This window comes from Betta splendens, chromosome 19, assembly GCF_900634795.4.
Source record: "Betta splendens chromosome 19, fBetSpl5.4, whole genome shotgun sequence".
NCBI lineage: Eukaryota > Metazoa > Chordata > Actinopteri > Anabantiformes > Osphronemidae > Betta > Betta splendens.
Window position 1 is genome coordinate 2299469 of NC_040898.2, and position 26636 is coordinate 2326104.

At 41.2% G+C, this 26636-nt stretch overlaps 1 protein-coding gene and 1 long non-coding RNA gene across 10 annotated transcripts in view; one reads left to right on the forward strand and one right to left on the reverse strand.

Annotated features, from left to right (window-relative positions):
* The window catches only part of stxbp1b (syntaxin binding protein 1b), a 160048-nt gene that overhangs the window by 27248 nt on the left and 106164 nt on the right, over positions 1-26636 (forward strand). For all 9 annotated transcript variants that reach the window (XM_055504157.1, XM_055504161.1, XM_055504163.1 and 6 more), the window contains 4 exons: positions 18473-18522; positions 18615-18696; positions 19323-19399; positions 21284-21362. In XM_055504157.1, coding sequence (XP_055360132.1) covers positions 18473-18522; positions 18615-18696; positions 19323-19399; positions 21284-21362 — 288 coding nt within the window. The remainder of the gene's footprint in view (positions 1-18472; positions 18523-18614; positions 18697-19322; positions 19400-21283; positions 21363-26636) is intronic.
* LOC129603360 (uncharacterized) lies at positions 619-26006 on the reverse strand. The gene is made up of 2 exons (XR_008693141.1): positions 25954-26006; positions 619-4728 (listed from the first exon to the last, which is right to left on the reverse strand). It is a non-coding gene; the product is annotated as an uncharacterized LOC129603360 (long non-coding RNA).

The following is a 26636-nucleotide window of genomic DNA, read 5'->3' on the forward strand; positions in this document are numbered from 1 at the left end:
CGATTAGCCCCCACACTGGCCCCTATGACGCCATACTAAAACCATGTTATATGGGCCCATGTAGAGTAACGTTACAATGTCTCGGTGGAAGAAAGTTGTAATTACTGAACAATCAGCGTTGTTACCTCATTTTTATATTTTGGCCTACAAGATAATAACAAATGACTAATACGGCTGGCTGCCTGTATTATTTAGCGGATGATTGTAGTATTTAGTATAGTCGTATTGCAAAGTTATGGCAGTTCAAAACCGAAATAAGCAGCTGTACTGTAGACCGAGTGCGCGCTCCCACGTACAGCGTTTGATTTTATTGTGATATTATTCCTGCGGGAGAATCAGATGTTGCAAATAAATCTGAGCAACTCTGGATTTAGCTGACTTTGAAAGCTCTGGTAAATAAATACATCTTACGAAGCGTCCACAGTCTGTGGCGTTCTCATGTGCTTTGGGAGAGCGTTCCACAGACTAGGTGCAGCTGGGCGAATTGTCCGATCACCTTTTGAGTTTTGTCTTCAGCTAAATAAGTGTAAAACAGTCCTTATTTCTCATGCAGACTCTATATATGTAGAACAAACAACTTGCTGCACTAATAAGTCAGAGATTTGCTGAGTCTTGGCGTTCTTGCATACCATAGAGAGAGTTTAATACAATTTATTTATTTTATTATACAATATCCTCTACAAGTTAGCAGTGGTAGTCTGCCAGAGCGTTTAAAAAAGGTGAAGTGAAAGGTTTTGGCGTCCCACAGCCTACGTAGGTGCAGCTGATTATGCTGCCCAATCTCCCATGGAGCTTTTTCTTTGTCCTGAAGCTAAAGTATTTCACACCTATTGACCGAGTGGTGACAATATGTTAATGTCTCTGTGGTGGAAATTTCCCATAAAGAGGCAGATGAGAGAGTTGTCCTTTTGTGCGATTTATTGAAATAATAAAGAAAATAAAAATAATGGGGAAAGCAAATAAAAAGCATGGATGTTGATCGTGCACATCAACAAACCAAAAACCAGCTGGGGAGATCAGTGCACACACCACGAAGGTGTGATGCAAAGAGCCCACGATCCTAAAGTTGCTTCTGCCTTTTAGCTTCTCTGTCCGACTAGGGTGGACTGTCATTCTAAACCAATCAAATGACATGCACCATCTCCTCCCTGTCGCAGTGTGTGTGAAGATTTTTACTTTCTCACACCTGCATTGCTGACGTCCAACTATCTGTGAGAAAGGAGCACCAAGTCTCAACAGACAGAGACACAACTCCCCGACCTTGGGTTTGGGAGCTAGAGTTGAGAGTCTATCAGGCAGAGACAACCATTGAACAATGTAGGTGAAATGTCAAATGCATACAGTAAGACAAAACATAAGATATTAATTGCAGAACATAAGTCATAACTCGTATAATAACTGCATAGAAATGCATAGAAATAAGGAAGAGACAATTTTTGCCATAACACTCCCCCCTTTTGATTACACATTAATCAACCACTAAGAAGAAAAATTGTCAACATCACATTCTGTAATAATAAAAGATCCTTGCAAATGAAACAATAAGGGTATTAACTCATCAAGATTCAAAATACACCTTCACATAAAATGGAAGTAACTAAGGGACAAAAGGTTGGGAGCTGTTTTTGGTGGGTAGTTAAACAAGAATAACCTCTGTATTGGCATGTGAAGAAAATAAGCCAATACCATCGTCAAAGTCATTAAGTGAGTTAGAGTTGGGGTTTTTGAACATAGTGCATTGTGTCATCTCATACGAGAGTGTTGCTGAGGTCGCACGCATGATGAGACCTCTAACCAGTGGGATAACGTAAAAACCAAACAAGAGAATCACAGCCATCTCAATTATAAAGGAAACAGCTGTGGACATGAGAACAGATTTCCATTTTCCAGACATTTCGTCTAGCCAATTCCAAGAGGAAGAATCTATACCAGAGTTAGCTGAGATTCTGAAGGCCGTGTAGCGCCTTCGCCACAATACCATTAGAATCAGTGTTATTCAGGATGTAAGTACAATATGCCTCTCCAAACATAACACAAACGCCTCTTTTCTCTGCTAACAACGTGTCTAAGGCCATTCAATTGTAATGTAATAAATACAATTAATGTATGATAGCCATAGGTTTCCGGTGGGGTTCTGTTTCATATATTCTTAAGATAGATTTCATACTTTCAGATCTTTAATTGTACATTTGCGTCTAGGGCGAATAGGAGATTCAGGGATTTAACCAGAATGATGATGCATATTTCCGCTTCTGTTGTCTTTCATCTGTAGATGAAGGATAGAACTAATTGTAGCAGTGAATAAAGTGATTGTGAGCAAATTAAACACCAAATCAACTTCAGGATATTTAAACTCAGTGTTGTTGTTGTTGTGAATTTTCTCATTCAAAAGTAGTGTGTAAAGTTACATAGAAACATCATATGCTAAAGGCAATAATCCAAGTAACATAAAATGAAGTTTAACAAAACATGTTTACAATTGATGTCTCGTAACAATCTGCTTCTTCCTGTTGAACAGTAGCGTTAGATTGTTTCCAACCTGTGTGTTGAAGTATTGACAGTTCGTTGGGGTTCTTCAGGTTGTGATCAGCTGATCACAGAGACACTTGGGATTTGTTATCACCGCCAGGTTTCCTCCCAATGTCGTCTGAGTCACTGTCACTCCCGTGATGTGAAGAGTCTACACGTCGTCCAGCGTCGGCAACTCAAGGCTGCTCGTGTGTGTGTTTTCTCAGGAACGTGTGTGTAGATGTATGGTCTGATAGTGTGATTCACCGGCGCAGCTTCAGGCGGCGCTTGGCTCACACCTTTAGCTGAACGGTCAACGCAGCCTCGCCTCAGTGCGTGTGTGAGCACAGCGAGGGTCGTTCTTCTCAATTCTTTTCATCAGTGGTGGTTTTCTTGTGTGGTGTAGATGTAGATGGAGGGTCGTCTGTTGGATCCGGGACCTTCTTGCAGTGTAGTGGATCCAAGTCGCTCTCTCTGCGATCTTTACAGCCGTGTGGGTCGTCAGAAGGACCTGGAAGTGGCCTCGCCACCGTTTGGAGTCCCAGTGCTTCCTCCTGAACTCCTTAACGATCACCCAGTGCCCTGGTTGGATGGTGTGTAATGGTCCTGTCGCCTGCTTTCACCTGTTGGGAAATCTGAATTATGGGGAAAGGGTGTTTGGGCAGCACTGCTTCCATCAGGCCCAAACCAGACTCCATGGCTACAGGTGGAACCATTCGTCTGCCAGAGTCTGCGTTCCTGTGAGGTACAAAATGTTTAAAGCACAGGGAGAGAGGAAGGAAAGGATAGAGAGAGTTGGAGAGAGGGAACAAGGATCAGGAGAGGAAACAAGGATCAGGAGAGGGAGGGGTTGTTGGGCAGCGACCTTCGCAGCAGCGTCTGCAGCTGCATGTCGGCAGAAACAAAGTTGTCTATGATGTTGTGAGTGGGACAGTTACAAACAGCATTAGCTGTAGGCAGCAGGACAGCGTCCAGCAAAGCAGAACCTTATCATGATGTAAGATAGGTTTGCAATCAGACTTCAAAAGCTTCCTATGCTTCCACAGAGAACCAACGTGTGACAAGCATCTGTGGAGTCTGTAGATGGTAACAGACTCTCCTTCTGCTAGTTTACTAGCTTCAGTCAACGCAATCAACTCTGCAGCCTGAGCAGAGTAGTGTCTTAGCAAAGAGCCAGACTTCACGACGGACTCTTGATAGTAATTTTCAGCATGTTGAGCAAGGTGGTGTTGCATCTAAGCCATCGGGCTGTAGAAAGATGTGATCTATTCCAAAAGAATCAAAGTATGAGGACAAAAGAACAGAAGTCGTACAACCTGATTTCTCATCCACTGTTTGAGTGAAAGGTCGCGTAGGGTCAGATCAGGAAGACCCAAAGTAGGAGTCGACTGAAGAGCAAGCATGAGGTCAGTGAACGTTGTTCAGCCTCAGACGTCCACGTGAGACAAGAAGTGGACGATGAAGATGTCTGCATCAGAACCCTGAGTGAGGCCTCAAAGACAGTAAAGTTAGGACTGAAGGTCCTACAATAAGAACAAAGACCTAGAAAAGATATCAGCTGTTTTTACGTGCACGGTTTAGGCAGGTTTCAAATTGCTTTAACTCAGTTGGGTGAGATGGATTTGCCATCAGCTGTAATTACAATGACCCAGAAAATAACCTTTGTCTGAACTAACTGTAATTTAGACAGGCTCTCTTTGTGGCCTGTAGCATCCAATGTTTCAGTAGCTTAGTGGTGTCTGCAGTAACGCCATCTATGGCTTCCTTTAAGAGGGTGTTGTTGTTTACATGGTTTGTGGTCAGATTTAGGTGTGATGACCACTGGTTCACATCCTCTGATCAAACCTACATCATGTCTGTGTGTGAGCCACAGGGAAGCAGGGCTTCCTGTAAGGCTGAGTGTTGGGTCAGAGCGTCCTCTGAAAAATGAAAATAAAAACATGTAGTGTGTCATTAGAATGTGGAGGTTCACTGCTTGTTGTGCATGACAGGCAGAATAAAAAAAGGTTTTTTTTTTTTTTTAAAGTATGCAAAGTAGGTGAATACGTCACATGGGGTCAGAAGTCGTTCACCAGTCTCCACCCCGTTGACATCTGTTCACGAAAGGACCCACGTCCTGCATCTGTCTCCATCATGTTTTCACAGAGGGAAGTGTGGAACTGTAGAATAAACATCAAAAATCTTTTTTGTTCGTTAGTAAAAGAAATCGCAAGCGCAGACCTGTTCATCCCAAAAGAGGGAAGTTGAGGTCAGTTTGAGTGTGTGTGAAATCATAAACAAGCTGTGATGCAGCCTGTGTGAGGGCCTCAGTTACAGCCCCCCCTCAGCAGCCAATGATAAGAGCACAGCTGAGCTGAAGTTAACACCAACAAAAGAAGGATTATTTAGAATGTCTGTAGATGTAACCTGCACTCCGTCTGGAGTGGAAATCAATCAAATACACAAGACCTCTTCCTAAAAATTAACTGGGCATAAATTTGAAAGCAACAATAAATCTCAAGGTGTCTCGCTGTCAGATGTTGCATAAGACAGTGAAAAAATAAGTTTTCTTTAATAGTCTGGTACGTACAGTAATTATTATTACTTCTCTCTAATAGTCGTCTTCCCTTTAATAGTCATTAATAGTCTGTTTCAGTCAGTCTCAGTCTTCCTATAGTCTGTTTTGTTTTTCTACAGTCTGGTTTTGTTTTTCTATAGTCTGGCCAGACAAACCTATATTGTGCACAAGTATTTTTAGAAACATGAAGGATTTTATTACTGAATTTGTTGCAAGTTAAAATAGTTTAAACCCATCAGACTGCAAAGTCATGCAGCAGTTGTCATTTAGCTGTTTGTCATCATTGTAAAATCACTCTGTGGGATTTTTTTAAGCAAAAAGCGATTCTTCATTGCGAGCAGATAAGCATGAACATGAATTTGAGCCTGTATCAGCTGTAAGCGTGTTTCTTCATTGCGTGTATGAATGTGTGTGTGTATGTTTGCGGTACCGTCTTGTACGTCACGTGAAAAGGAACCGTCACCTTCCTCCTTCCCCAACCATCAGTCTCATGTGAGCGCCAGTGGGTGAAGCCTTTCAATGGGACAGTTGTTCCTCGATGACAGACCTTTCCTGGATCCTCGCATGCAGCTCTATTGTGCCGATCACGTCTGAAGCCTCCCCTGTTGTTTCAACCAGTGTCTGTGTCAGAGCACGTCTTCTCTGCTGTTGCTCTGTCCTTGTTTTCCTTTGCTGATTGTCATAAGCAGGTGTCTGTGTCAGACACACACGCTTGTAGTAGCTGGTTCATCTGACGAGCCCAGAACGTGATGGCTGCAGACGTTGTGGGAGTCGCTGAGGCGTCCATGCTGTGGTCTGTGTCCTCCAGCTGCTGTGGTGTCAGAGCTTCCACCCTGTTCTGGTTGTTGGTTAGCGCTTCTTCTCCTTCGGTTCTTCTGCTGATGGTGGGAAAGGAGTCCAGATCCGGATTTACCCTCATCGCGCTCAGTTCTGCATTAGAATAGAGAGCAGAAACAGTGGGAGCATTTGCTCTTGGCATATGATGTGATATGTGTGTGTGTGTGTGTGTGTGTGTGTGTGTGTGTGTGTGGTGTGTGTGTGTGTGTGGCGAGTGCAAACGATTCTTCCCCAGAGTTGTTATCTCCTTTTTTCCTGTTACTCTCATCTTTTGTTTCTTTTAGGGCTTTAGTTTTGATAGTTTTGCTTTTTCAAGTATTTTCTTTTGTCTCTAATTTTTCTTTTAAGGTGCGTATGTCCTTACACAAAGCAATTCTCCTTTTGAACCCATAACCAGTTTCCCACTCATGGAAACATGAAACGCACTAATAACCATATTTACTTTTTACTTTTAATTACCTTTAGTTTTGTACGGTTTCTGTCTGGTGGTGAAGACTCAAATTGCCCCGAACCCATCTTTCAGAGTCCGGCGGTTTCCTGCCTTAGATTTTTTGTGTGTTCCGGCCGGAACCTTCCCAAAATGCCTTTTTATCGGACGTCTCCGTAAAAAGGGAACCAACCTGATCTGGCGACAGAGCCTTTCACAAAGTATTTCCTCAACGTTAGGCCCCTCTAGGCCCGGGTCCCTCGTATCTTGAAAATACTTCCCCCTGCAAACGCGCTCCGTCTTACAGAAGCCGTCTTTTATTTCCTTGTCCACACCCTTTGGACTGCGCTCAGATCTGCACACTGGTCTGTATCCTCAGTACAGACAAAACAAGCTCGGTCCCACGAGCCAACCCTTAGCAACCACCGTCTCGACCACCAGGGCAGACTTTGACCTAATTAATTTTTTACCCGAATACCTGAAACCAATTTCAAACCCGTTTTCTTTTTTTTCAACCAATTGAAATGTTTCAGCTAAATTAAAAATAAAAGTTCCAATCTTTTTGTTTTTTCCCGAATCAAAAGGAATCTCTCTCACCGAGCCGAGCCAAATTAGGATTTGAGTTTGAATCTGAGTTCGTGGATCTCGTCAGAGGCGATCCAGACGGGTGAGCAGTCCTCCCAGCTCTGAATGTCTGTAGAGGTTTGGAGGCTGAGCGACCCTAGTCCTCAGGACTATCGTCCCTGGTCACACCGTCCAGACGACCTGCCGCGGGATCCTGTTCGTGACGCCAATTTCTGTGGTGGAAATTTCCCATAAAGAGGCAGATGAGAGAGTTGTCCTTTTGTGCGATTTATTGAAATAATAAAGAAAATAAAAATAATGGGGAAAGCAAATAAAAAGCATGGATGTTGATCGTGCACATCAACAAACCAAAAACCAGCTGGGGAGATCAGTGCACACACCACGAAGGTGTGATGCAAAGAGCCCACGATCCTAAAGTTGCTTCTGCCTTTTAGCTTCTCTGTCCGACTAGGGTGGACTGTCATTCTAAACCAATCAAATGACATGCACCATCTCCTCCCTGTCGCAGTGTGTGTGAAGATTTTTACTTTCTCACACCTGCATTGCTGACGTCCAACTATCTGTGAGAAAGGAGCACCAAGTCTCAACAGACAGAGACACAACTCCCCGACCTTGGGTTTGGGAGCTAGAGTTGAGAGTCTATCAGGCAGAGACAACCATTGAACAATGTAGGTGAAATGTCAAATGCATACAGTAAGACAAAACATAAGATATTAATTGCAGAACATAAGTCATAACTCGTATAATAACTGCATAGAAATGCATAGAAATAAGGAAGAGACAATTTTTGCCATAACAGTCTCTGTTCCAATACGGAGTAGGGGGAAGGGATGTGAAGTTTGCTTTAGCAACTGAACCAACATCAGACGCCGTAACTCGCGCGACGCGAATTCCAAATCCACTGTGTTGCCTGTGTAATAAAACATTGTTTTTCTGCAGATATTGTGGTAAATGTCATTACGGTAAAGTATAATAATGCAGCTTCCGTTTAAAGGACACATTGACTATGTCTTAACTGTTTTAACGGTTTAACTTGACCACCTTAAAATTTCTCAAATTTTAAATTTTAAATTTCAAAAATTTATGCTGCAGAGCAGGATTTTTTTTTTTTAAAAATGTTAACATTTATCGTGAGTAATAAGCACATGTAAAACAAACAAGCTGCAGCATTAATGCGTTGTTGATTTGCTGAGTCCTGACGTTCTGACGCGCCATAGAGAAAGATTTAATACAATGTATTTATTTCTATTAAATAAAATCCTCTTGCACATTTTATGCGAAGAACTGCGTTTAAAAGCGGTGAAGTGAAAGGTTTTTAATGTCAAGAGTATAAGAAAAAGACCAATGGTTTTAGAAGCCAGATGTTGTTTAATTAGTAGGGGCCGAGACGCCGAGAGGCGCAGAGAGAGTTCCAAATCCACTGTGTTGCCTGTGTAATAAAAGTTTTTTTTTCTGCAGATATTGTGATTAATGTCATTCCAGTAAAATGTTGGAGCTTCCGTTTAAAGGACATTGGCTATATCTTACTGGTTTAAATGTTCTCACATACACCTTAAAAGTGGTCAAAGTGGTTTATGCTGCAGAGCATAAGGAGTTATTTTTGTTTTCATCCAGTATATTTGTTTCCGTTTATTATACGAGAAAATGACTTGTTTTCTCGTTTTCCATTTTTTTCCTCAAAACGAGTAAACGGGAAACTGCTTCAAATCCAATTCCGGGTCTAGTTTTGAAAACACTGTTTTCAGCTCGTTTATTCGTTTTTAACACAGTGCTGTGATTAGATTCTGTTTTTCGCTTAAGAAAAAAGCTGCTATAACGAGAGAACAACTTATTTTTTCGTTTTTTGCTTTTTCCTCAAAACGAAAAATCAGCTTTAAATCCAACTTCATGCCTTCTGTCAAAAAAACGACAACACTTGAATTCCGTTTGTCGCTCATATCAAGAGAGGACGAAACGAAACGAAAATCGAAAAAAAACGAAAAAAATTTGTTTGTTTGTTTTTTTTATGACCAACAAAACAGAAGACAAGTACAGATGATCCTTGTTGTTCCTGATTCCTGACTGCTCCTTGTCTGTACCTCAGCTGTGATTACCTGGTAACGTTCCTGATTGTTTTTGACCTGCCTGCTCCCTGTCTGTGCCTGTGCTGTGCTTGCTTGTAGACAATCTTGCCTGTTTTGGACCTGAGCCTGCCTGCACCCTATTTGTACTGTTGCTAAGCCTTCCGTGTTACCTATCGTTACCTGCTGACAATAATGTGTTTAGCGACTTGGTATCCAGCTGCCTATCCATTACGCACAATTACAGCTAGAACGGTGGTTAAAGCCCTAACTAAGTTCATTTCGATAGTTGGGATTCTGAAGGTAGTTCAGTCTAATCAGGGGTCAAATTTCACCTCTCATCTTTTTGCCCAGGTTCTTAAGCAGTAACATGTTAACCATAATACTGTAAGTCAACTGTATACCATGCACAGAGCCAGGAGGCTTTGGAGTGCTTTTATCAGACCTTGAAATCGGTGTATACTGCACTGATCTGGCTGGTGACTGGGACGAGGGGCTTCCCTGGTTACTGTTGGCTGCGAGAGAGTTGATTCCTGAAAGCACTGTTTGTAGCTCTAATGAATTAGTGTCTGGGCATAAGGTGCACGGGCCTCTAACAGTTTTGAAGGATAGATGTTTACCTGAGAACCCTCTTAAAAATCTTATTGACTTTGAAAACAGGTTTAGGTTAAAGTTGAAGCTTGTGCGTCAAGTCTCTGATCTGAACTATCCGATTAAAACTCCTGGTTACCATAAATCCACTAGGTTGTGTCATGCAATTCTATTAAAACCCTATTATGTTTGTAGAGCTGAGAGTCCAGAGTTAGAGTCCACATCTGCTAAGCCAGTCCTGCTGAGAGTACTGGTTTCTACATGTTCTGGTGCTGATATAGCAGAGGATGGCGGTGAGGTGGCGTTGGTGTCAGATGAGCTGTTGACAATTGAGGAATTCTGAAGCGCTGCAGAACCTGAATCTCCTGTTGGCTCACTTCGATGAGACAAAGAGTGAGGAGCTGAAGGCACTCATTAAAAGTTATCCCACCTTGTTTTCTGACACCCGACTCAGACACAACTTATTAAGTATGACATAGATGCTGGTGATGCTAAGACCATCAAGCAAAGATTTTACTGTGTGTTAGAGGAAAAGAGAAGGCTGTTGGAAGCAGAAGTTCAGTACATGTAGTAATAATGGTAATGGTATTGCTGAACTGTGTGCAGCCAGTTGGTCCTCACCTTGTCTTTTGCTGAAAAAGGCCAATTCTACAGTGTGACCTTGTACGGATAAAGTAAAGTAAATACCCTTACTAAGTTTGACCTTTGCCCTTTTCTGAGAAGGGAGGATTGTATCAATCAGGTGGGATCAGCTAAATGGGTGCGCAAATTTGATCTTTTAAAGGGTTACTAGCAAGTACCTCTTAACAAAAGGGCCAAGGAAATACCCACTTATATTACCCATTCTTGGTTGTTTTCTCACACAGTTATGCCATTTGGTTTAAGGAATGCTCCGACAACTGTCCAGCAGGTATTGAATGGTGTTGTTTCTAAACGGGAAGGCTGTGCGGTGTATTTGGATGATGTGGTGGTCTTTTCAACAGGTTTGTCTGGGCTCAATTAACAATAAACCTTGCAAAGTATGAGTTTGCCGAGGCTACCGTAACCTAACTGTAATTTGGGGAAAGTAGTGGTCCAAGGGGAAGTTCAACCAGTATATACCAAAACTGTTGCACAAAAGCTGTGAAACGGTTTCTCCAACCCACCACTAAAATGAAGCTCATCTGATTTTTGGGAATGGTGGGTTACTACCGTATTTTCCGCAAGACTTGATGCTGATGCTGGTAATATTAAGGCTGTGAGTTCAAACTAGCTGGACAACTACTTATTTGTTTTGATGACAACATATCAGTATTTAGTCAAAATTACATTAAACTAAATAACGCGTAGATTTGCGTTGCAAGGGTCACTGGAGTGTTAGCTATGAAAGTAGCGCTAACACAGCCAAAAACACGTGTATGTATGTCATATCTGTTGCATGATCTCAAATCAGTAGTGAGCTCCCAGTGGTGTGATGGATAAGGCTGTGAGTGTATCATTACACTTGATCTTCTTTGGAATAGATGAAAGGGCAGGATGATAAATAGAAGACAGATTTTGTATGAGGCCTCCTCCTCCGCGTTAACTTGTACATGTAGCGCATTTAACGTGTGATACAATATAACTAGAACTCCCAGAATGCTGAGTGTCATCCACATCTGAACCAGTGTGTTGGAGCCATTCCTGGAAAGGAGTGGAGGGCCTCCTTCGCCACTGGGGAACTGTTAACTAATTATGACTGTTGTTATTACTGTTGTGGGATTACGTACCTCTCAGGGCGGTAACACACCCAGCTATGGAATTCCAAAAGTGTCCAATATTAAATTAGGTAATAGGACATTATAAAATAAATACATATCGATAAATGAGAGTATGTATGTAAACTGACATGAAATTATGAATTAATTACAAACATTTTCCAAATTAAGCTTATTATTATGAAATACATGTAAATCTCCTGTAAAATCTGCTCAGTATTATAATTATGATTATTATTATTATTAATAATAATTATTATTAATAATATTTTTTATTATTATTGTTAAGCAGTCTACAAATATATCTGTTTTTAATTGCTAAGGTGAAGTTGTGTAAAAGTTATTTCATTGAGTTATGTCAATTCTTTCAGTCTGGTGTCCTTCTTGGGGGAAGGTTCATCCCACCTACTCACTTTTTTGTCTTCTGTTTGCGTAACGAGCCAATTCTGTGAAAATAAAAATAATGTTTGCCCTGTTAAAACCTGGGGAATAAAAACGATTCTGATTCTGAAAGCGGCTGATCAACTTCGTAGGAAGACATTTCATATGGTAGAGGTGAAAGGGAGACTAAAAACTCAACGCAGCCGAGGCTGTAGCAGGCAGAGAAACGCAGATCTTTGTCCTGCATGTTGATGCGCGTTTCCCCTTCCCCCCAGTGTCCCCGTTCTGGGACGTGGATGGCCACGCCCACTTCCATTCACTAGACGGACATCAAAGAAGGAATAACGAAATAAACAGCTGGTTAACTTTGTAGGAACACAGCTGTAGCTCTGCAATGACTTTATGTGGAAAAGGTGAAATGGGTAATAACAAAATAAACGGAATATAAAATGGAAATGCTTTCAAGCATTTTCTGTTTACATTTTTTATTGCACATTTGTTAAAACTTGATGAGTGTCTCTCTTTTGAGTTTTGTGTTCGGCTAAACAAGTGTAAAACAATCCTTATTACTCATGCAGAATCAATATATGTAGAACAAAAAACTTGCTGAATTAATGAGTAGGAGATCTACTGAGTCCTGGCGTTCTGGCATACCACAGAGAGTTTATTAAAATTAATTTGTTTTTTAATATATGATATTCTCTACAAGTTAGCAGTGGTAGTCTGCCAGACTTGTGTGAAATACCATAAGAAGAGCGTTTTAAAAAAATCAAGTGAAAGGTTTTGGCGTCTCACAGCTACGTAGGTGCAGCTGATCACGCTGCCCGATCTCCCATGGAGTTTTTCTTTGTCTCGGAGCTAAAGTATTTTACACCTATTGACCGAGTGGAGACAATATGTTAATGTCTCTGTGCCAATACGTAGGGTGGGATGTGAAGTTTGCTTTGCAACTGAATCAACATCAGACGCCGTAACTCGCGCGAAGCGAGTTCCAAATCCACTGTGTTGCCTGTGTAATAAAACATTGTTTTTCTGCAGATATTGTGGTAAATGTCATTACGGTAAAGTATAATAATGCAGCTTCCGTTTAAAGGACACATTGACTATGTCTTAACTGTTTTAACGGTTTAACTTGACCACCTTAAAATTTCTCAAAGCGGTTTATGCTGCAGAGCAGGAATTATTTTCGTTTTCATTCAGTAAAAAAACGTTAACATTTATCGTGAATAATAAGCACATGTAAAACAAACAAGCTGCTCCATTAATGCGTTGTTGATCTGAGTCCTGACGTTCTGATGCGCCATAGAGAAAGATTTAATACAATGTATTTATTTCTATTAAATAAAATCCTCTTGCACATTTTATGCAAAGAACTGCGTTTAAAAGCGGTGAAGTGAAAGGTTTTTAATGTCAGGAGTATAAGAAAAGACCATTGGTTTTAAAAGCCCGATGTTGTTTAATTAGTAGGGGATCAGATCAGGGGACTCTGCCGGTGTGCGCACCCAGCTGATTCTTTCGCCTCTAGACAGGCTCTTGCAGGGACATGTTTGGGGTCATTGTCCTGGAAAAACCGATGCCGTGTTTCAATATACTTTCTAATATATGGCCCCACTGTGCGTTTGATTATGGACTCCTCGAAAAACTGTCCATCCATAATCCCCTCGAAAATAATCATCGGTCCTGGTCCCCACCTAGAAATCATTCCCCAAACGTGGAGTTTGAGGGGATGCTTAGGTCGCGGTTTGGAAAGCAAGTGTCCTTTCTTTGCAAAGCTCATTCTGGCAAAATGCTCCAATGCCACAGTCGATTCGTTTTTCCCCGAAACGAGAAAACGGGAAACGGCTTTAAATCTATTAATGTGTCTGGTTTTGAAAACACCGTTTTCAGCTCGTTTATTCGTTTTTAACACGCTGCTTTGAATAAATGCCGTTTGTCCTTTTTAAACGAGATGGTGGGGGTTTCTCGTTACAATACGAAGTTACTGGACTTACTGGGAGCGTGTCCAGACACATTAACAGGTCCTCCGGGTTTAAAACGTTCTAAGACTACGTGTTTTCTCGTCTTCCCAGCTTTTATTCTGGAGGGGGAAATCAAAGGACAGACTGTATAAAGACAGCAGCGACATCAGCAACTGACAACAAACACTAGCGCGTATTGACAACTTGATCCAAGTCATCTGCCTATGAATAAGCGGCTCCTCAGCACCATCGTTGGAACGTCACATCACTGTCTGCTTCAGACGGTGACGCCACTTCCCTGATTCTCTTGTTGCCTGCATTTGACAAGCATACATTTCCGGTTAAGCTCTATCTGGACACATCATCTGTCATTCGGGCTCTTACGTTTCATTCAGAATCAGAGCAAACTATAGGTCATTGCGGTCTGTGTAAATTTTAAGAGTTTGGTTAAACTTAAAAGCTGCTATAACAAGACAACGACTTAGTTTTTCGTTCTTTGCTTTTTTCTCAAAACGAAAAATCAGCTTTAAATCCAACTCTGTGCCCTCACGCTGCTTTGAATAAATGCCGTTTGTCCTTTTTAAACGAGATGGTGGGGGTTTCTCGTTACAATACGAAGTTACTGGACTTACTGGGAGCGTGTCCAGACACATTAACAGGTCCTCCGGGTTTAAAACGTTCTAAGACTACGTGTTTTCTCGTCTTCCCAGCTTTTATTCTGGAGGGGGAAATCAAAGGACAGACTGTATAAAGACAGCAGCGACATCAGCAACTGACAACAAACACTAGCGCGTATTGACAACTTGATCCAAGTCATCTGCCTATGAATAAGCGGCTCCTCAGCACCATCGTTGGAACGTCACATCACTGTCTGCTTCAGACGGTGACGCCACTTCCCTGATTCTCTTGTTGCCTGCATTTGACAAGCATACATTTCCGGTTAAGCTCTATCTGGACACATCATCTGTCATTCGGGCTCTTACGTTTCATTCAGAATCAGAGCAAACTATAGGTCGTTGCGGTCTGTGTAAATTTTAAGAGTTTGGTTAAACTTAAAAGCTGCTATAACAAGACAACGACTTAGTTTTTCGTTCTTTGCTTTTTTCTCAAAACGAAAAATCAGCTTTAAATCCAACTCTGTGCCCTGTGTCGAAAAAACAACAACACTTGAATTCCGTTAATTAAAATTACGATTGAAACGAAAACCTAGTTTGTTTTGTATTTTTTCCTCATGATCAACAAACAACAAACAAACGAGTACAGATATACATATAAAATACATTTATAACACAGATTGATGAATAAATATAGATTCCTATTTTATGTTATTATTCTTGTATTATTCTATTGGATTGGCTGGAGGAGGAACTGTGTCTCTCGGCTGGCCTGGAAACTGTAAAAACATCAGCAGCTTCGGCAATTGACAACAAACACTAGCCCACACTAGCGAGCAAAGACGCATAATAATCTATAATATTTAAAAATGAACTACTCTACATTACATACAATACCATGACATCGTTTTTTGTGCTTAATGTGCAGACACAGATAGAAATGAACAGTCGGACCTCACATCTTTGCGCCACCTGGTGGTTAACACGAGATTAACACCCTGATTTTTTTCAGCTGGCTGCAGGATTAAAAATCCTTAGTCGGGGACGCACCCGTGGCGCGCTGGCAACGCGCACATACTGCGGTAAGAAAGGTGGTCGCTTTGAAGTGCTACGACTGTAGCTGTTTATTGCCCGGGATTTGTTCTTGCCATTGAGCTGGCTTCTTAGGACTTGCCTTACTCGTTGGAGGTATTTGGTTGTTGCCGCATTCCTTGTTGCCTGTTCAAGGTTGCCGTTTGCCTGTGGTATTCCAAGGTACTTGTAATTGTCCTCAATGTCTGCTATTGTTCCTTCTGGGAGTGAGATCCCTTCTGTGTGGATTACTTTGCCTCTTTTTGTCACCATCCTCCCACATTTCTCGAGCCCGAATGACATTCCAATGTCCGAGCTGTAGATCCTGGTGGTGTGGATCAGCGAGTCAATGTCTCGCTCACTCTTGGCGTACAGCTTGATGTCATCCATGTAGAGGAGTTGATTTATGGTGGCCCCGTTCCGGAGTCGGTATCCATAGCCAGTCTTGTTTATTATTTGGCTGAGGGGGTTCAGACATATGCAGAACAGCAGTGGGGACAGTGCATCTCCTTGGTATATGCCACATTTGATGGATACTTGGGCAAGTGGCTTCCCATTGGCTTCAAGGGTGGTTCTCCACAACCTCATCGAGTTTGCAATGAAGGCCCTTAGAGTTCTGTTGATGTTGTACAGCTCCAAGCATTCAGTGATCCATGTGTGTGGCATTGAGTTATAGGCTTTCTTGTAGTCGATCCAGGCTGTGCACAGGTTGGTGTGTCGCACTCTGCAGTCTTGGGCAACTGTTCTGTCAACCAGGAGTTGGTGTTTGGCTCCTCTGGTATCCTTACCAATACCCTTCTGTGCTTCGCTCATGTATTGACCCATGTGCCCACTTATCTTAGCTGCGATGATGCCTGACATGAGCTCGATGTTGTGGAGAGACAGGTTATTGGCCGGTAGTTGGATGGGACTGTACCCTTTGAGGGATCCTTTATTATCAGGATCATTCGCCCTTCGGTTAGCCTTTCAGGGTGAGTCCCGTCCCTTAGCAGCTGGTTCATTTGTGCTGCCAGGCGCTTATGGATTGCAGTGAGCTTCTTTAGCCAGTAGGTGTGGATCATGTCAGGGCCAGGTGCTGTCCAGTTTTTCATACCTGAGACTCTTTGTTGGATGTCTGCCACTGTGATATTCACTGGGTTCTGTTCAGGGAGGTTGCTGTGGTCTTCCCTCAAATCCACCAGCCACTGTGCATCACTGTTGTGTGATGCCTCCTTCTCCCATATACCTTTCCAGTACTGTTCAGTTTCCAGCCTTGGTGGGTCTGCTCTGTTGTTATTACCCTGCCATTGAGAGTACACTTTCGCAGGTTGTGTTGCGAACAGCCGGTTTATTCGTCTGGCTTCGTTGTCTCTGGTGTATCTCTTTAGGCGGCTGGCAGTTTGCTTGGCAGTTTCGAGTGCTTCAGGTATGGTCATCTGGCCATACCTCTTGGGCATCGGTCTTTTCATTGCACCTCTGTGGGCCTCTGTCATTTGGCTCACTTCACTCCGAGCTGCCTTGATTTTTGATTTTTTTTTTTCAGATGGTGAAATCTCCCCTCTGACATGGTGTCCTGGCTCCCCCTTGCCATTTCATTTGTACCTCGTCAATCTAAAATTGTGATAGCAGTTGCCGTTTGTGGATGTTGGAAGACTGAGCTATTAGTTGCTTGGTGGTTTCTCCGTTCCCATTCGCCGCACATTCTTTTCATGTAACCCCTGTGACTAAGGTTACTTGAGTAGTAGCATTCCAACAGAGCCTTGTTAGCATCTTAGCCATTTAGTTTCTTGTTCCAGTAGCCCACTTCTCGCCAAAGTGCTCTGGTTCCCCTACACCTGACGCAGACCTTATTAGACCGGGCAACGTCTGAGCCGGTATCTCACGTGGTTCATTGTCTCTCATCATTATGAGGTAGGCAGTAGCCTAGCATTTGAATCCAGCGCAGAAGATTCAAATGCTCTTATTTTAATTCTCCTGAAGCAGGCAGACTGACACACACTACATCCAAGTGAATATGGCTGAATATATAGAATGAGAATTTAAGAATTTCATTAGGTACATTAGTAAAGTCCAATTCAACCTAATACAGCCAGTATCTGATAAACCTCCAGAAGGTAATTTAGCAGCTGTGGCAGCGTGAGCTGCCGATGCTTATCTATGATTAAAAAAAAGTAAGTACAACATTCAAGTCTGATATGAAGTCAACTTTTCAGGTTTTCTCAACTTTTTAGTTGACTGTTTAGACAGACTATTGTCTGTCTGTCTGTCTGTCTGTCTGTCTGTCTGTCTGTCTGTCTGTCTGTCTGCCCTAGCAAACAGTGTATAACTGAAATGATCAGACCTATGTCCTGTTCTCAGAACTGTGCAGATAGTTGGTGTTTGACCCTAACTCTACAGCTCAGATACTAAAGCTCCACCTTTTGATTTTAACCTGGAATTGCGTCTTTGGTGCTTAAATGGGGATGGCCTCATTAACATTTTTAACACCTTCCCCAGACAGACCAAGGAGGGGGGCTGCTGACAGTCGGCTCATGAGGGTGTGATAAGGGTGTGATCAGCGTCAGAAAGGGCACTGACAGTCGACTGAAATCAGCAAAAAATGAACCGCTCAATCTGTAATGTCATGACGAGATCAGCGTGAAATCCAGTAGCAATGAGGCACGCTCCATCTATGGCTGAACACAGCTAATGTGTGTGTATAAGTGAATGACCCACCTGGAGCAAAATGCCCCTCTGTTTGAATTTCTCTATACACATACAGCCAGTTAAGGCTTTAAAGGGACCAGTGGATAGAGTCTACCAGTGGTAGTCAGTTTAACTGCAAAATAAAAGCAACCATGATCCAGCTCTTGTGAAGGGTAGGAGGAACATGAAAAAATTTTTCTATTTATTTAGTTGTGATTGGAAACGTTTTGCTATACAGCCCACCAGTGTGTCCCATCACACTATTCATAAAAAGCATTGGTTACATGACACTTTGGAATCAGTCTTTTATTGCAGATCTGTTACAACCATTATGTTCTATTTCATTTTATATCTTTATGTCTAATTAAGAGCAGATATTTTTGCTATATCAACCATATTTTTATCAATCTTTTGATAAGTGTTTCTTCAGCCTAACCCTTTTCTAATTCAGGTTTAACACATCTAAATTTTCCTTTATTACAGAGATTATGAACAATGTGATAAAGAAAGCAAGAGAAAAGGGACAATGGAAGGTAATAATCCTGTTATTCTGGTCACATTTTAGTGTTTACCCTGGTATGAATATAATTAATCAGAAAACGTTAACAAAGCTATTGTATTTTAGGTGTTGGTGGTGGACAAGCTTAGTATGAGAATGGTTTCCTCCTGTTGTAAAATGACAGACATCATGTCAGAGGGAATTACCAGTAAGTATTTTAACAGTATGTTGCAAATGTTGACTTACTGCTTAAGTCAACATTTCAATTTGAAATTAATTTCAAAAAAATACATTTTACATATGGCAAATCAATATGCTATTTGGTTGTGTACCGTGAAATTGTGTCATTGGTGCTAAAAAATGGAAGTAGGTGCATTTGAAGTTTCAAACCTACTCCAGACAGCATGGGGGGGGGGCTGCTGGCAACTGGATGTTAAGGGTGTGGTCAGTGCAGAATAAGCTGTTGTGCTAAAACCAACCACCGGCTATAGCTGGCTTAGCTCTCTGTGTCGCTGTAGCACATTGCTGTCTGTATCAGATAGCTATGGTGTAGCTCAAAACTTGCACTTAGACAGGATTGGACATAATACCAAATTTATAAAAAGTTGTGCATGCATATAAATGCACCAGAAAGGCTAAAAAGTGGATTTTGTGTGTGCAGAGACCTTTAAGCATGTAATAAACACCATTTATATCATGTGTCATAATTTCAGTTGAAACAATAATAAAACATATTTTTTAAGGCAATCAACCTAAACTTTTCATTAGATAAGTCTTTATTTGATTATTTTGTTATTTACAGTTTGAGCTGAATTATTGTGTTGTGCTTTCCAGTTGTAGAAGACATAACTAAGCGTCGTGAGCCTCTGCCCAGCATGGAAGCCATCTACCTGATTACACCCACAGATGAGGTAAATGCTCCCCATAGATTTTTTTGTATCCATATTTCACTTTCTATGTCCTATAAGACTTAATCTAATGTTACTTTGTAGAAAACGTTTTGAAACAAATGCAACAATCCTATGTATACCTGGATGAAATGATTGTGACTATGTTGAGTATGAGTGTATAGCTGGTTCCATAAGAATCACAGGTGTTTCTCCTGGATGAACATACAGATGCAGTGGTTCATTTTTGCTGATTCCAGTCAACTTACAGGTGCTGACTCAACTCATACTAGTGCCTTTCCAGCCGGTTACCAATCCCCCTTATTGTGCTGTCTGCAGTAGGTGTTAAACATGCTAATGTGGCCACCGTCATTTTTAGCACAAATGACGTAATTACAGGGTAAAACCAAAAGGTGGAGCTTTAATCACAAAAACTTAGTGTCTGACCTATATAATCAGGTTCAAGTACTAAGTATAGAAATAGTTCTAAAGGCAGACCTTAGAACTGATTGTGTCATGTCACACGCTGTTTGGTAATGTTATGGGAAAAATTGTGTCTTCCTTATTTCTATGCAGTTATTATATGATTTACAGACAGACAGACAACAGGCACCTTACAGCCTCAACTAAGAAATTGCAACTCTCAGAGTTGAGTATTGTACTTACTTTATTTATCATAGACAAGCATAAGTCAGTAAGTACATGGAAAAACAGCTGTGGTGTGATAATGGCAGGAAGTCCTTCAAAATAACACCAGAGATCAGAACCAAAACATGACAGACAGGAAGGAATTCAAAATAAAACCAGGAACTAGAATCAAGACGAGACAGACAGGACGTGCTTCAAAATAAAAACCAGAACATGACCAGAAGCCTAGACCGAGACTGTGACAGTACCCCCCTAGGGCGCATACCAGACGACCAAAGGAAACACCATCCAACCGAGCAGGGTGGGCGCTTACAAGTTGTCACAGTCTCGGACTGTGACAACTTGTAAGCGCAGAGCGCAACAACAGTGCGGTGGTACCCTTGCTTAATAAGAGTTTTAGTGGTGGCGGAGTGGAGTTTTAATGATTTACGGCTGACCCTAAAGTTACTGCATGAGTGTGTCATACAGGGAAGCCCTGCTACTGCTTTTTACCCGTATAATTAGTTTTAACTCCTTTCGCTTTTTAACTGTTTTTTAAGTCCCACTTGTGATGGGCATAGTTTGAGTTTAATTATATGAGAAAGCCAACAGGTGCAGGGTTGTTGCATGTTTTAATTAAATTATTTTATCCTGTTTTTAAAGGTTATTCCCAGGTGGGTAGGAGGTATTTTTGTTTTACTCTGGGTTGAGAGGATTGCCTGGGCAGGTTCTGTTTGTAGATTGCTAAATGTGCGTGATTAATGTCAGGCCCACGTTTCCTTTTTAAACAAGAGTTAAGCAGGTTTATTTACCTTGCTGAGTTAATGGTTTTATTTCTTCTACCTGGTTTTATTATATTTGGTTTTTAGGTTTTAGAGGTTGCTGTGCTTTTAATGTTTTAAAGTATTATTTTAACCTGTGCAATAAACCCTGTGTTGAACTTACACCTTCTTGAGGCAAACTTATTTGTGTGGGTTGACTCAAAGAGCAAGCATTATTTGTTCCTACCTTCAATCACCACCATTTCAGGTCACTCAAAGTACAGTATCAAGCATTAAATGAGCCAAAGGTTTAAACAACCTTCTAGCTTTTGCCATGGAGAGGAAAAAAGACAGCCTCCAAGAGACAGGAGCTTGGACTACTGTAGTCTTTTTGATCTCAAGGTCTGAGGAGTTGTTGCATAAAGATGTTTCATAATGACTGCAAAACAGATTACCAAAGACAAAGGGTGTTGAACTTTTTGATCGTTTTGTGAATAAACATTGTTCTCTGTTATCTCAGTCTGTTGGGGGCCTGATTGATGACTTCAGGGACCCACAGTCTCCAAGGTACCGAGCAGCACATGTCTTCTTCACTGACAGTGAGTAAACCAAAAATTGAATACTAGAAATGTAATATATGTGAGTAATGCAGTGACGTGCAGTCAGGGTAGGCAGAAGAGGCAGGGTCTCACCTCGCCTGACAATAACATAACATGAAGAAAACGTAAAATAAAAATGAATTTCTGTCCATTGATCTGTGTTATACATAAAATATTTTTTTCTATAATTTAAATTATCTTAACATTTTCCTGAGTAAAAATCGCTAAATCTGCACATTGCCTGATCTAATAGGGCGAGAAGCCGGAAGTGAGGCGTTAGCGAGGGGATTCTCAGCCCAGATACTGAAATTGTCAGTAAATGGGCTCATACAAGGCATGGTCCATTTCTGTTTCACATTTTGTCTCCAGTATAATGTTTGCAGCCTTCAGACGGATTTATTATACACCATGACTTTGTGCAACCTGGCTGATGTGTTTATCGATGTTTTTGTGACATAATTACTTTTTTGATCATGCTTAAAGGGGAGGCTGGACCGGTCTGTGCCTCATCCAGAAGGGGGCGCTGCTACCACCCTTTAACACAGGGTATCCCCACAAATGGTTTTCAATTTTCTAAAAAGAGTAGAGAAGTAAAAGAATTCTAGTGCTTGAGAAGTACATTTGAACCTTGAGTGAAGTATTCTATGTTATTCTAATGAAGAGCAAACCTTTAAAAAGGATTAAAGCAGAATTTAAGTTTTAAAAACAGCATAAAATTTCACTGAGGGTCAAAATTCAACATTTACTCCTCTCTATATTTTAGAATGAATAGGAATTGTGAAAAATACATGAAGGCTACAGGTTAAGTCTCTTAATGCTATAAAAGATATGTACCTTCAAGACCAAATATTTTCCTTTAGGTAAGATAGGAATGATGATAAAATGTGGCCAGTATTAATATAGATTCTGACAATTAAATAGTGAAAATACACACTTTTAACTATTATGATTGTAAAATCTTACTCCAGAGGACTTTATGCCTTACCAGCTGTGAACCTCACCACACGCCACTGGAGTAATATTTTACAAAAAATATATTATAATTCACTGTTGTATTGCAGTTTGCATTTCTACTATATGAAAGCCAAGACTTGGTGAAAAAAAGAGGCTTTTTTTGCCTTGGGCTCACTACAGCTTTAAATGATAACTTCTCTTCAAAGAAAATATGGAGGAGTCTGAGTGTCTCTTCATTCTTAAATGCTACCAGAGATCGTTGTAGTCAAACCCCATTTTACCTACTTGTGTTAGCTTTGAACTAAATGGGCATCAAAGACATGGAAATACTTTTTAAGCATTTTTTAAAACACTCATTGCTAATGTTACGCCCTAGTCTACAAAATCAATTACATTATGAGCCATGGTCATAACACTATAAAAACTGTTAAAAGATCAATAATACTTCAGCACAACATGCTTATTATGTCATGGTTATAAACATGGTACTTACATGCTGACGCAAAAGTAAGTCAGCACAGCATTAGATATGCTCGATGTAAGCTAAATGTAGAAGCTGAACTACTTCTACACTATAGTCCTTTCGTAACTAAAAAGCAGTATGATCAGTCTCCTTTAATAATCATAGTGCATTTTAAAGCAAAAATATTCTGTGCACATAACCTAAAGAAATCACACAGAGGCTTAGTTATTTGAATTAAACAATCATTGTTTAAGTAAGCAGTAAAATTGTGCAACATTGTGGTGGAAATTTCCCATAAAGAGGCAGATAAGAGAGTTGTCCTTTTGTGCGATTTATTGAAATAATAAAGAAAATAAAAATAATGGTGAAAGCAAATAAAGAGCATGGATGTTGATCATGCACATCAACAAACCAATAACCAGCTGGGGAGATCAGTGCACACACCACAAAGGTGTGATGCAAAGAGCCCACAATCTTCAAGTTGCTTCTGCCTCTTAACCCTTTTCTCTGGCCCTGGTGGAATGTCTCTCTGCACCAATAGAATTGTTTGTGCCACCTTATCTCGCTGTGAGTGAGAATGTTTGCATTCTCACTTCTTCATCATCATGTCTTGTTATCCAAAGGAAGGAACACCAAGCTTCCAAGACAAGATGCATTCGCTTTAACAGCCTTGGGTCTAGTGGGGAGTCAGATAAGATGGAGCCAGAGTCCGGGTTTAAAAGACAAACATATATCATAAATTATTAGTCAATCAAATGGAACATCAGATGTTTAGACTTGATTTACGACAGGGCAGAAGAGATTAGTTGTTTATGTAAGAATGTTCAGTTCAGTACTGCACCTAACCAGCACATGACAACTGTGTTGGATAAGGAAAAGCACAAAGGCACAATTTTTCCATTACATTCCCCCCTTTTGATTACACATTAATCAAACAATAAAAGAATAAAAATTGTCAAACATTGCATTTTGTAGTAAAAATGGCCCTTACAAATGAAACATTGAGTGTGTTAACTCATCAAGGTTCAAAAATAAACCTTTACATAAAATGCAAGTAACTTTGTGATAAAAGGTTTGGAGCTGTTTTAGTCGTGGTCTTCATGTGTAACATTAATGAAATGCCATTGATTGCAATGTAATAAAAGACTAATAATGTATGTTAGTCATAAGTTTTCGGTGGGGTTCTCTTTCATACAATTTTAAGATTGTACAGTAGTTTTCATGCTTTTGGATCTTTAATTGTACATTTGGGTCTAAAGTGAATAGAAGAATCAGGGATTTAACCAGAATGATGATGCATTTGCTCCTTGTGTAGTCTTATAACCTCTATCATATGTTGATGAAGGATAAAAGCTAATTGTAGCAGTGAATAAAGTGATTGTGAGCAAATTAAACACCAAGTCCACTTCAGGATATTTAAACTAAGTGTCGTTGTGAAATTTTCTCATTCAAGAATAGTGTGTAAAGTTACATGGAAACAACATATGATCAAGGCAATAATCAGAGTAACATAAAATCAAGTCTAACACAGCATGGTTACAATTGATGTCTTGTAACAATCTGCTTCTTCCTGTTGAACAGTAGCATTAGATTGTTTCCAACCTGTGTGTTGATGTATTGACAGTTCGTTGGGGTTCTTCAGGTTGTGATCAGCTGATCACATAGACACTTGGGATTTGTTATCACCGCCAGGTTTCCTCCCAATGTCGTCTGTGTCACTGTCACTCCCGTGATGTGAAGAGTCTACACGTCGTCCAGCGTCGGCAACTCAAGGCTGCTCGTGTGTGTGTTTTCTCAGGAACGTGTGTGTAGATGTATGGTCTGACAGTGTGATTCACCGGCACAGCTTCAGGCGGCGCTTGGCTCACACCTTTAGCTGAACGGTCAACACAGCCTCGCTTCAGTGCGTGTGTGAGCACAGCGAGGGTCGTCCTTCTCAATTCTTTTCGTTAGTGGTGGTTTTCTCCGTGTGATGTAGATGGAGGGTCGTCTGTCGGATTCTGGACCCTCCTTCAGTAGATAAAGTGGATCCAAGTCGCTCTCTCTGCAAACTTCAAAGCTGTTTGAGTCGTCAGACGGACCTGGAAGGTGCCTCGCCACTGTTTGGAGGTCCAGTGTTTCGTCCTGAATTCCTTAACGATCGCCCAGTCTCCTGGTTGGATGGTGTGCAGTGGTCCTGTCACTTGTTTTCACCTGTTGGGAAATCTGAATTGTGGGGAAAAAGTGTTTGGGCGGCACGGCTTGTCATCAGGCCCAAACCAGACTCAATGGCTACAGGTGGAACCATTCTGCCAGAGTCTGCGTTCCTGTGAGGTAGGAAATGTTTAAAGCACAGGTAGATGAGGAATGAGAGGGTGAGGAAAGGAAAACGAGGATAAGGAGAAGGAACAAGGATAAGGAGAGGGAGGGGTTGTCGGGCAGTGACCTTCGCAGCAGTGTCTGCAGCTGCATGTCGGCAGAAACAAAGTCGTTACTGATGGTGTGAGTGGGACATAAGCTGTTCATACGTGCACGGTTTAGGCAGGTTTCAAATTGCTTCAACTCTGTTGGGTGAGATGGATTTGCCATCAGCTGTAATGACACAGAAAATAACCTTAGTCTGAACTAACTGTAATTTAGACAGGCTCTCTTTGTGGCCTGTAGCATCCAATGTTTCAGTATCTTAGTGGTGTCTGCAGTAACACCATCTATGGCTTCCTATAAGAGGGTGTTGTTGTTTACATGGTCTGTGGTCAGATTTAGGTGTGATGACCACTGATTCACATCCTCTGATCAGACCTACATCATGTCTGTGTGTGAGCCACAGGGAAGCAGGGGCTTCCTGTAAAGCTGAGTGTTGGGTCAGAGCGTCCTCTGAAAAATAAAAAAAACAAAAGCATGTAATGTGTGTCATTAGAATGCAGAGGTATCAAATTCACTGTTTGTTGAGCATGACGGGCAGATTAGAAAAAATTTCTAAAGTATGCAAAGTAGGTAAATACGTCACATGGGGTCTGAAGTCGTTCACCAGTCTCCACTCCGTTGACATCTGTTCACGAAAGGACCCACGTCCTGCATCTGTCTCCATCATGTTTTCACAGAGGGACGTGTGGAATTGTAGTAAAAAAAAATTTAAATAAAAAATCAAGTCAAAAATCTTTTTGTTCGTTAGTAAAAGAAATCGCAAGCGCAGACCTGTTCATCCCAAAAGAGGGAAGTTGAGGTCAGTTTGTGTGTGTGTGTGTGTGTGTGTGTGTGTGTGTGTGTGTGTGTGTGTGTGTGTGTGTGTGTGTGTGTGTGTGTGTGTGTGTGTGTGTGAGAGAAATCATAACTCTTCAAACCTCTCATCAGGACCAGAAGACACATGTGCTGTACAGGACAGGTCAGATGTATCTCTGGAGGTCGTATCACATGGGGAAACAAGCTGTGATGCAGTCTGTATGAGGGCCTCAGTTACAGCCCCCCCTCAGCAGCCAATGATAAGAGCAGAGCTGAACTGAGTTAACACCAACAAAAGAGGGATTATTTAGAATGTCTGTAGATGTAACCTGCACTCCGTCTGGAGTGGAAATCAATCAAATACCTAAACTACACATGAGATCTCTTCCTAAGAGTTGAACTGGGCCTAAAAAAGAAAAAAATGAATGTTAAGGTGTCTTGCTGTCAGATGTTGCACAAGACAGTGAAACAGTAAGTTTTTCTATAATAGTCTGGTACGTACAGTAATTATTATTACTTCTCTCTAATAGTCGTCTTCCCTTTTAATAGTCATTCATAGTCTGTTTCAGTCGGCTTCCTATAGTCTGTTTTTTTTTTCTTCTAGTCTGGTTTTGTTTTTCTATAGTCTGGCCAGACAAACCTATATCGTGCAAACATTT